Source organism: Oncorhynchus kisutch, linkage group LG7, assembly GCF_002021735.2.
Source record: "Oncorhynchus kisutch isolate 150728-3 linkage group LG7, Okis_V2, whole genome shotgun sequence".
Classification (NCBI taxonomy): domain Eukaryota; kingdom Metazoa; phylum Chordata; class Actinopteri; order Salmoniformes; family Salmonidae; genus Oncorhynchus; species Oncorhynchus kisutch.
In genome coordinates, this window is record NC_034180.2 from 52,760,697 (window position 1) to 52,772,698 (window position 12,002).

General features: G+C 45.0%; 1 protein-coding gene across 6 annotated transcripts in view; it reads left to right on the forward strand.

Moving 5' to 3' along the window:
• The window catches only part of pacs2 (phosphofurin acidic cluster sorting protein 2), a 105,588-nt gene that overhangs the window by 82,781 nt on the left and 10,805 nt on the right, over window positions 1-12,002 (forward strand). For 5 of the 6 annotated variants that reach the window (XM_031829320.1, XM_031829318.1, XM_031829319.1 and 2 more), the window contains 3 exons: window positions 420-530; window positions 1,079-1,187; window positions 10,610-10,652. In XM_031829320.1, coding sequence (XP_031685180.1) covers window positions 420-530; window positions 1,079-1,187; window positions 10,610-10,652 — 263 coding nt within the window. Of the gene's footprint in view, window positions 1-419; window positions 531-1,078; window positions 1,188-4,806; window positions 4,840-10,609; window positions 10,653-12,002 lie in introns of all 6 variants that reach the window. The other variant, XM_031829323.1, reaches the window with a different exon arrangement.

The window sequence follows — 12,002 nt, forward strand, 5'->3', positions numbered from 1 at the left end:
AGTTATTCAGAACCCCTTTGACTTTTTTTCCCTCACATTAATGTTAGGTTACAGCCTTATTCTAAAATTGATTTAAATTGGGTTTGAATACTTATGTAAATAAGGTATTTCAGTTTTTTTTTTCAATTTAATTTTTTTAAACATTTCTAAAAAAGCCTGTTTTCACTTTGTTATTATGGGGTATTGTGTGTAGAATGATGAGGGAAAACAATTATGTAATCCATTTTAGAATAAGGTGGATGTGGAAAAAGGACGAGGGTCTGAATACTTTCCTTTCATTCATGATTTAATTCATTCAGACAGTTTTTGGAAGTTACTGTATAAATGTACACTGTTTTAAATGACACATTTCTATATATATGCTTTTCTAAAGGTTCTTATTGTGTATAATGTGTCGTCTATTCTTTGTTTCTATTCAGGATCTCACCCAGTTTCCAAGTACCTGGGTACCATCGACTATCGATACAACAGTTTATTCCAGGACACTGCGTGGAGTGACCTGTTTTACAAGCCAGAAGCACCAGTCATGGGTACGACACACACACACACACACACTAAACCCACTACACACACACACACACACACACACACACACACACTAAACCCACTACACACACACACACACCTACAGTACTACCGGATGTATCGAGGTCGCTGTATATAGCTAGCCTGGTTACCAGATCTGTTGGTGCTATCATGAGAACAGATCTAGGACCAGAACAAGGAGTTGATATGATATAACCAACAGATCTGGGATCAGAACAAGGAGTTGACACCAACAGATCTGGGATCAGAACAAGGAGTTGACACCAACAGATCTGGGACCAGAACAAGGAGTTGATATGATATCACCAACAGATCTGGGATCAGAACAAGGAGTTGGCACCAACAGATCTAAGACCAGAAGAAATGAGTTGACACCAACAGATCTGAGACCAGGCATAGCTATTGCGAAAACAGAAGAGTACCAGAGTCCTCGTGTTTATGTATCCTGTAAACTGTAGAAATAATTTATTCTTGGAACGACAATAAATAAATGCCATCAATAAATCAACCAATCCTGTCATGTGGTGTACAGTGCAGGAGAGTCCAGACGTGGTTTCCAGGGTAACCCAGTATATGGTCGGGGCCAACGGAGCTCACCAACTCCCCATCGCTGAGGCCATGCTCACATACAAACAGAAGAGGTAAGGGCAATGTGTACACACACACACACACACACACATTTAGTTATCTCACTTTATGGGCGGAATTTTCGTATTGCACAAGTAATGTGCTGTTAAATGCAAAAGTTACCACATCTCATAATCTGGCAGCGTGATTGAATTTGAAACTTTTCTTTAACAGTGTGGACTATAAAGAGGCGTAGTGCTGTGAAAACGTATTTGCCCCCTTCCTGATTTTCTCTATTTTTGCATGTTTTTGACACTGAATGTTTGTCAAATCTTTTATTTTTCATTTTTACCACTTTTTCTCCCCAATTTCATGATATCTAATTGGTAGATACAGTCTTGTCCTGTCGCTGCAACTCCCGTACGGGAGAGGTGCCACGCGTCCTCCGAAACACAGCCCTGCCAAGCTGCACTGCTTCTTGACACACTGCTCGCTTAACCCAGAGGAAACACCGTACACCTGTCAGCGTGAATTGCACCCTGCCCGCCACAGGAGTCGCTAGAGCGCGATGGGACAAGATCATCCTGGCCTTCCAAACCCTCCCCCGTTACCCGGACGACGCTGGGCCAATTGTGCGCCGCCTCATGGGTCTCCCGGTCGCGGCCGGAAGCAACACAGCCCGGGATTGAACCCGAATCTGTAGTGACGCCTTAGACCTCTGCGCCACTCGGGAGGCGTTATCAGATCTTCAACCAAAACCTAACATGAGATAAAAGTAAATCAGAGTGAACAAATAACTCATTTCTATTCTTATTTAATTAATTTAATAAACAAAGTTATGCAACGCCTGATTTCCCTGTAGTTGTTGACCAACCAAACACTTCCTGTAGTTGTTGACCAACCAAACACTTCCTGGAGTTGTTGACCAACCAAACACTTCCTGTAGTTGTTGACCAACCAAACACTTCCTGTAGTTGTTGCCCAACCAAACACTTCCTGTAGTTGTTGACCAACCAAACACTTCCTGTAGTTGTTGTCCAACCAAACACTTCCTGTAGTTGTTGCCCAACCAAACACTTCCTGTAGTTGTTGACCAACCAAACACTTCCTGTAGTTGTTGACCAACCAAACACTTCCTGTAGTTGTTGACCAACCAAACACTTCCTGTAGTTGTTGACCAACCAAACACTTCCTGTAGTTGTTGACCAACCAAACACTTCCTGTAGTTGTTGACCCACCAAACACTTCCTGTAGTTGTTGACCAACCAAACACTTCCTGTAGTTGTTGCCCAACCAAACACGTCCTGTAGTTGTTGATCAGTCTCTCACGTCGCTGTGGAGGAATTGTGGCCCACTCTTCCATACAGAACTGCTTTAAAACTCAGCAACGTTTGTGGGTTTTCAAGAATGAACTACTCGTTTCCAGTCCTGGTAAAACATCACCATCAGGTTTAAGTCTGGTATTTGGACCAGACCAATTTATTTTTTAATAAATTTTTCTCCCCAATTTCGTGGTCTCCAATTGTTTTAGTAGCTACTATCTTGTCTCATCGCTACAACTCCCGTACGGGCTCAGGAGAGACAAAGGTTGAAAGTCATGCGTCCTCCGATACACAACCCAACCAAGTCGCACTGCTTCTTAACACAGCGCGCATCCAACCCGGAAGCCAGCCGCACCAATGTGTCGGAGGAAACAACGGGAACCTGGCAACCTTGTTTGGGGGGAACGGCGCCCGGCCCGCCACAGGAGTCGCTGGTGCGCGATGAGACAAGGATATCCCTACCTGCCAGACCCTCCCTAACCCGGACGACGCTAGGCCAATTGTGCGTCGCCCCACGGACCTCCCGGTCGCCGCCCAGAGTCTCTGATGGCACAGCTGGCGCTGCAGTACAGCGCCCTTAACCACTGCGCCACCCGGGAGGCCATAAACGCACATTGTTGAATACAAGTTTCAAATTAAATCATCGCTGCCAGATTATAATGAGATGTGTACGGTAATTATTTAGCATGAGGAACGTATTGACCTTTTATGTGCGTCTATTAACAGCTGCTTAATGAACAGCCAATAGGATTCCGGGGGACGTAATTATTAGGATATGATGATGATTATACATCAGTTATAGTACTGACAGTCACGAGGTCAGGACCTCAACTGAGGTCACGTTGGAGTAGGGTTGTACTGTGGTTATGGTACTGACAGGTCACGTTGGAGTAGGGTTGTAGTGTGGTTAGAGTACTGACACAGGTCACGTTGGAGTAGGGTTGTAGTGTGGTTATGGTACTGACAGGTCACGTTGGAGTAGGGTTGTAGTGTGGTTAGAGTACTGACACAGGTCACGTTGGAGTAGGGTTGTACTGTGGTTATAGTACTGACAGGTCACGTTGGAGTAGGGTTGTACTGTGGTTATGGTACTGACGTAGGTCACGTGGGAGTAGGGTTGTACTGTGGTTAGAGTACTGACATAGGTCACATTGTAGTAGGGTTGTACTGTGGTTATGGTACTGACACAGGTCACATTGGAGTAGGGTTGTACTGTGGTTATAGTACTGACATAGGTCACGTTGGAGTAGGGTTGTACTGTGGTTATGGTACTGACAGGTCACGTTGGAGTAGGGTTGTACTGTGGTTATGGTACTGACGTAGGTCACGTTGGAGTAGGGTTGTAGTGTGGTTAGAGTACTGACACAGGTCACGTTGGAGTAGGGTTGTAGTGTGGTTATGGTACTGACATAGGTCACATTGTAGTAGGGTTGTACTGTGGTTATGGTACTGACACAGGTCACATTGGAGTAGGGTTGTACTGTGGTTATAGTACTGACATAGGTCACGTTGGAGTAGGGTTGTACTGTGGTTATGGTACTGACAGGTCACGTTGGAGTAGGGTTGTACTGTGGTTATGGTACTGACGTAGGTCACGTTGGAGTAGGGTTGTAGTGTGGTTAGAGTACTGACACAGGTCACGTTGGAGTAGGGTTGTAGTGTGGTTATGGTACTGACAGGTCACGTTGGAGTAGGGTTGTACTGTGGTTAGAGTACTGACACAGGTCACGTTGGAGTAGGGTTGTACTGTGGTTAGAGTACTGACATAGGTCATGTTGGAGTAGGGTTGTACTGTGGTTATGGTACTGACATAGGTCACGTTGGAGTAGGGATGTACTGTGGTTATGGTACTGATGTAGGTCACATTGGAGTAGGGTTGTACTGTGGTTATGGTACTGATATAGGTCACGTTGGAGTAAGGTTGTACTGTGGTTATGGTACTGACAGGTCACGTTGGAGTAGGGTTGTACTGTGGTTATAGTACTGACACAGGTCACGTTGGAGTAGGGTTGTAGTGTGGTCATGGTGCTGACACAGGTCACGTTGGAGTAGGGTTGTAGTGTGGTCATGGTGCTGACACAGGTCAGTACCAGAGTTCCCAAGTTCTCCGGAATTCCTGGTTGGAGGATTCCGGAATTCCTGCTTAATCCCTTCTCTGATTCCAACCAGAATTTCTCAAAAACGTGGTAATTTTGTAAAGTTACTAGAATGCAGCCAGCCCCACCTGGGAGCCTGTTACTTTCAGAGAGACGTTGGTGTGTTGAGAGCAGAATCCTGTTAACCAATGCCATTGTCTCTGTCCATCACTGTGTGTTTGTCAATAACATGTTCTTTGTTTTATGTTTTCTTTGTCCTTTTTCTATCTTCGAAGGAAAAAGAGCTTTCATTTTGATTTTGCAGTAAGGTATTGTGGTCTGCTTCTCCTGGTGATTCATCCACCTGCCCTCCCTCTGTCTGTCTGTCTCTCAGTCCCCCTCTCTCTGTCTCTTTCTCTCTGTCTGTCTGTCTGTCTGTCTGTCTCTCTCTCCCTCTCTTTCTCTCTGTCTCTCCCTCTGTCTCTCTCTCTGTCTCTCTCTCTGTCTCTGTCTCTCTCTCTCTCTCTCTCTCTCTCTTTCTCTCTGTCTCTCCCTCTCTCTCTCTTTCTCTCTGTCTCTCCCTCTCTCTCTCTCTCTCTCTTTCTCTCTGTCTCTCCCTCTCTCTCTCTTTCTCTCTCTCTCCCCTCTCTCTCTCTTTCTCTCTGTCTCTCCCTCTCCCTCTCTCTCTCTCTGTCTCTCTCTCTGTCTCTCTCTCTGTCTCTCTCTCTCTCTCTCTCTCTCTCTCTCTCTCTCTGTCTCTTTCTCTCTGTCTGTCTGTCTGTCTGTCTGTCTGTCTCTCTCTCTGTCTGTTTGTGGCTCAGTCCCCCTCTCTCTCTCTCTCTCTCTCTCTCTGTCTCTCTCTCTCTCTCTCTCTCTGTCTCTCTCTCTCTCTCTCTCTCTCTCTCTCTCTCTCTCTCTCTCTCTCTCTCTGTCTCTCTCCATCCACTCTCCTCTCCCTTCCTCTCCTCAGCAGTCTGTATATATCTGTAACCTGACACTTTAACAGCCAGCTGCTAACAAACACACAATCCTTACAAGCATTACTCTCGAAATTATCATAATAATATATGACATTTAGCCAACGTTGTTATACAAAGCGACATACGGTACATATGGGTGGCCCCTGCGGGATTCGAACCGACAACGATCCTGACGTGGCATGCTTCATTGTCTTCAAGTTAAGCCACACATGACTAACAAGCTATGTAGCTAAATATGCATATGGTCCCTGACAAATTAACTATAAAATGAAAAAAGGGAATCTATGAGAAGTGTACTGATAAAGTGTCGGGATGTCAGTTACAGCTGCTGTTCTCTGTCTCCTCTTCCTCCTCTTCTCTTTCTCCTCTTCCTTCCCTTTCCCCTCTTCCTCCTCCCCTCCTCCTCCTCCCCTCTTCCTTCTCTTTCTTCTCTTCCTTCTCTTTCTTCTCTTCCTTCTCTCTTTCTCCTTTTCCTTCTCTTCCTCCCCTCCTCCTCTTCCTACTCTTCCTTCTCTTCCTCCCCTCCTCCTCTTCCTCCTCTTCCTTCTCTGTCTCCTTTCCCTTCTCTTCCTCCCCTCTTTCTCCTTTTCCCTTTCTCCTCCTCTTCCTCCTCCCCTCTTCCTCCCCCCCTTCCTCCCCTCCTCCTCCCCTCTTCCTTCTCTTCCTCCCCTCCTCCCCTCCTCTTCCTCCTCCCCTGTTCCTCCTCCCATCTTCCTTCTCTTTCTCCTCTTCCTCTCCTCCTCCTCCCCTCTTCCTTCTCTTCCTCCCCTCTTCCTCCTCCCCTCCTCTTCATCCTCTCTTCTTCCTTCTCTTCCTCCTCCTCCCCTCCCCTCCTCCTTCTCTTTCCCCTCTTCCTCCTCCCCTCCTCCTCCCCTCTTCCTTTTCTTTCTCCTCTACTCCCTCTCTTCCTCCCCTCCTCTTCCTCCTCCCCTCTTCCTCCTCCTCCTCTTCCTCCCCTCCTTTTTCTTCTCTTCCTCCCCTTCTCCTCCCCTCTTCCTCCTCCCCTCCTCTTCCTCCCCTCTTCCTTTTCTTTCTCCTCTTCCTTTCCCCTCTTCCTCCTCCCTCTTCCTCCTCCCCTCCTCTTCCTCCCCTCCTTCCTCCCCTCCTCTTCCTCCTCCCCTCTTCCTCCTCCTCCTCTTCCTCCCCTCCTTTTTCTTCTCTTCCTCCCCTTCTCCTCCCCTCTTCCTCCTCCCCTCCTCTTCCTCCCCTCTTCCTTTTCTTTCTCCTCTTCCTTCCCTTTCCCCTCTTCCTCCTCCCCTCCTCTTCCTCTCCTCTTCCTCCCCTCTTCCTCCTCCCCTCCTCTTCCTCCCCTCCTCTTCCTCCCCTCCTCTTCCTCCCCTCTTCCTCCCCTCTACTCCCTCTCTTCCTCCTCCCCTCTTCCTCCTCCCCTCCTCTTCCTCCCCTCCTCTTCCTCCCCTCTACTCCCTCTCTTCCTCTCCTCTTTCTGTTTCCTACCATTCCATTATCTCCCTGTGTGTGATGTAATCAAGCTTCCTGCTAGATTGATTGTCCTTTGTTCTAATATGGTCTGATGGAACATTAATGCATGTACATTGGCCATACGTCTGGGGTGCGTCCCAAATGGTACCCTATGTCCTATATAGTGTGCTACATTTGACCAGAGCCCTATGAGGGGGTGTGAAGGAGTGGGTGGTTGATTTCCCTAGCCTAGCTGGCAGGGTTGGGGTCAATTCCATTTCTATTCCAGTCAATTCAGAAAGTTAACACAATTCCAATTCAAAACTTTCCTCGTTGAAAAGCATTGAAGAAATTCATTTTAGTGTACTTCATGAATTGACTGGGAATTGACTGGGAATTGAATGAGATTTGACTGGGAATTGAATGAGATTTGACTGGGAATTGAATGGGATTTGACTGGGAATTGAATGGGATTTGACTGGGAATTGAATGGGATTTGACTGGGAATTGAATGGGATTTGACTGGGAATTGAATGGGATTTGACTGGGAATTGACTGGGAATTGAATGAGATTTGACTGGGAATTGAATGAGATTTGACTGGGAATTGAATGGGATTTGACTGGGAATTGAATGGGATTTGACTGGGAATTGAATGGGATTTGACTGGGAATTGACTGGGAATTGAATGAGATTTGACTGGGAATTGAATGAGATTTGACTGGGAATTGACTGGGAATTGAATGAGATTTGACTGGGAATTGAATGAGATTTGACTGGGAATTGAATGGGATTTGACTGGGAATTGAATGGGATTTGACTGGGAATTGACTAGGAATTGAATGAGATTTGACTGGGAATTGAATGGGATTTGACTGGGAATTGACTGGGAATTGAATGAGATTTGACTGGGAATTGAATGGGATTTGACTGGGAATTGAATGGGATTTGACTGGGAATTGAATGGGATTTGACTGGGAATTGACTGGGAATTGGATGGGAATTGACCCCGACCCTACTAGCTGGTGCTGTGACCTGCTGGACTGTGACTTTCCTTTTCCTGAAACCTTCCTGTGTCCTTTTGGTGTGGTGGTGTCTGATTGGCTTCAGCAGGAATGATGGGATGGCTTGGTGCAGGCCAGTGATTGGCTATGCAGCATGCATGTCTTGCTCCCTGCTTCTCTGCCACCAATCAGGTGTTGGGTTGTTGGGTACTAAGAGGGCAACCGGGGCATATGATTGGATCACATTTTAAGTAGTGGGTTCCAAAGCAGAACCTGACAAACTGGTAGGTAGCTAGTTTATACCTTTTTCTATTACAAAGACTATATAATCATCAAGGGTAATGGGTCAGACTGTTTGTTTCTCCAGGATTTGTTTTTGGACCATAAAAAGGATTTGATGAAACTCGAGGCTTGGAGACACTTGAAGCAATAACCGTCTACACATGTACATCAGTTACACACCCAACAATGATAATGATTTAATCCAATTAGAGCCATGTCGTTAAAAGACTACACAACCTGTTTGTGTATAAGTATAAATCCAACAAAATGATTGGTCTGTTTTTATTGGTTGTTTTACAATGGTTCCTGCTTCAGGAGACTGTTGATCTAATAGCTGTGATACTAGTTAGCAATTACTAATTATCAAATCAAATCAAATTTATTTATATAGCCCTTCGTACATCAGCTGATATCTCAAAGTGCTGTACAGAAACCCAGCCTAAAACCCCAAACAGCAAGCAATGCAGGTGTAGAAGCACGGTGGCTAGGAAAAACTCCCTAGAAAGGCCAAAACCTAGGAAGAAACCTAGAGAGGAACCAGGCTATGTGGGGTGGCCAGTCCTCTTCTGGCTGTGCCGGGTGGAGATTATAACAGAACATGGCCAAGATGTTCAAATGTTCATAAATGACCAGCATGGTCGAATAATAATAAGGCAGAACAGTTGAAACTGGAGCAGCAGCACGGTCAGGTGGACTGGGGACAGCAAGGAGTCATCATGTCAGGTAGTCCTGGGGCATGGTCCTAGGGCTCAGGTCCTCCGAGAGAGAGAAAGAGAGAAGGAGAGAATTAGAGAACGCACACTTAGATTCACACAGGACACCGAATAGGACAGGAGAAGTACTCCAGATATAACAAACTGACCCCAGCCCCCCGACACATAAACTACTGCAGCATAAATACTGGAGGCTGAGACAGGAGGGGTCAGGAGACACTGTGGCCCCATCCGAGGACACCCCCGGACAGGGCCAAACAGGAAGGATATAACCCCACCCACTTTGCCAAAGCACAGCCCCCCACACCACTAGACTTTCTCTGTCCAATAGCATGGCATTACTGTAGTAAGGTTGGTCAGAGTGGTATTAACCAATAGAATCTCTCCTCCCTGGGGTTCCCAAGGAACCTCTACAGGTATATAAAGTTCCATTGTATTAGTATAGACTATAGGTTAAATAGAAGAGTTAAAAAATATAATTTCTTAAATCTGTCTCAAAGGACCATGAAATTATGATAAAGGTCATATTTTGTATTTTTTTAAGTTTGATATTTTAAGTTTGATATTTTTATAAACTCTATGACTTTAGCAAGTTGACCCTCGATACTGTGTATATAATATATTTCTTAAGGAACTAAGAGAATCACGTGGTTAACCCGGGGTTGTTTTTAGGTCGTCTACTCACCCGGCATTTCTTTACACATGTTGTCCCCTCCCTCTCTCTTCTTTCAAATGATGAGCGGCAGGGTTGGGGTCAATTCCATTTCAATTCAGTCAAGCCATGAGCAAAATTGGAATTTGTAACCTCTGCTAACTTCCTGACTTGACTGAATTGAAATGCAATTGACCCCAACCATGCTCTGAAACTATATTTCCTTCAAACCGCACAAAGATTTTCATTGGTTTAGAAACACTCGGGGGGCTGTCTTGTGTTCAAGCTGATCTATCCTGGGATCTGTAGAAACAAGCAACAAACATTAATAAATAAGATGATTTATAAATAATAATAATAATAATAATAATAATGATAATGAAAAGATGCTTTACCAACCCTGGGGGCAAACCAACTATTCTATTCGAGCGGAGCACATGACAGTTCTAACCATCATAGGCCTCTAGTCTCAATACTAGACAAACCCTTCCATCCTGAATCTATTCTATTCGAGCGGAGCACATGACAGTTCTAACCATCATAGGGTTCTTGAAGCCTCTAGTCTCAATACTAGACAAACCCTTCCATCCTGAATCTATTCTATTCGAGCGGAGCACATGACAGTTCTAACCATCATAGGGTTCTTGAAGCCTCTAGTCTCAATACTAGACAAACCCTTCCATCCTGAATCTATTCTATTCGAGCGGAGCACATGACAGTTCTAACCATCATAGGGTTCTTGAAGCCTCTAGTCTCAATACTAGACAAACCCTTCCATCCTGAATCTGTTCTATTCGAGCGGAGCACATGACAGTTCTAACCATCATAGGGTTCTTGAAGCCTCTAGTCTCAATACTAGACAAACCCTTCCATCCTGAATCTATTCTATTCGAGCGGAGCACATGACAGTTCTAACCATCATAGGGTTCTTGAAGCCTCTAGTCTCAATACTAGACAAACCCTTCCATCCTGAATCTATTCTATTCTGCACATGCTCACTCTATTTCCTGTTTCCCTATGTTTGGCTTCTGCCCTGGTCTCTCTCTACAGCCCCGATGAGGACTCGTGTCAGAAGTTCATTCCCTTTATCGGAGTAAGTATCTCTCTCTTAGTGTAGACGGATCTGTTTATCGGAGTAGGTATCTCTCTCTTAGTGTAGACGGATCTGTTTATCGGAGTAGGTATCTTTCTCTTAGTGTAGACGGATCTGTTTATCAGAGTAGGTATCTTTCTCTTAGTGTAGACGGATCTGTTTATCGGAGTAGGTAGCTCTCTCTTAGTGTAGACGGATCTGTTTATCGGAGTAGGTATCTCTCTCTTAGTGTAGACGGATCTGTTTATCGGAGTAGGTATCTTTCTCTTAGTGTAGACGGATCTGTTTATCGGAGTAGGTATCTTTCTCTTAGTGTAGACGGATCTGTTTATCAGAGTAGGTATCTCTCTCTTAGTGTAGACGGATCTGTTTATCGGAGTAGGTATCTTTCTCTTAGTGTAGACGGATCTGTTTATCGGAGTAGGTATCTTTCTCTTAGTGTAGACGGATCTGTTTATCGGAGTAGGTATCTCTCTCTTAGTGTAGACGGATCTGTTTATCGGAGTAGGTATCTCTCTCTTAGTGTAGACGGATCTGTTTATCGGAGTAGGTATCTTTCTCTTAGTGTAGACGGATCTGTTTATCGGAGTAGGTATCTCTCTCTTAGTGTAGACGGATCTGTTTATCGGAGTAGGTATCTTTCTCTTAGTGTAGACGGATCTGTTTATCGGAGTAGGTATCTCTCTCTTAGTGTAGACGGATCTGTTTATCGGAGTAGGTATCTCTCTCTTAGTGTAGACGGATCTGTTTATCGGAGTAGGTATCTCTCTCTTAGTGTAGACGGATCTGTTTATCGGAGTAGGTATCTTTCTCTTAGTGTAGACGGATCTGTTTATCGGAGTAGGTATCTCTCTCTTAGTGTAGACGGATCTGTTTATCGGAGTAGGTATCCTTCTCTTAGTGTAGACGGATCTGTTTATCGGAGTAGGTATCTTTCTCTTAGTGTAGACGGATCTGTTTATCGGAGTAGGTATCTCTCTCTTAGTGTAGACGGATCTGTTTATCGGAGTAGGTATCTTTCTCTTAGTGTAGACGGATCTGTTTATCGGAGTAGGTATCTTTCTCTTAGTGTAGACGGATCTGTTTATCGGAGTAGGTATCTCTCTCTTAGTGTAGACGGATCTGTTTATCGGAGTAGGTATCTTTCTCTTAGTGTAGACGGATCTGTTTATCGGAGTAGGTATCTCTCTCTTAGTGTAGACGGATCTGTTTATCGGAGTAGGTATCTTTCTCTTAGTGTAGACGGATCTGTTTATCGGAGTAGGTATCTTTCTCTTAGTGTAGACGGATCTGTTTATCGGAGTAGGTATCTCTCTCTTAGTGTAGACGGATCTGTTTATCGGAGTAAGT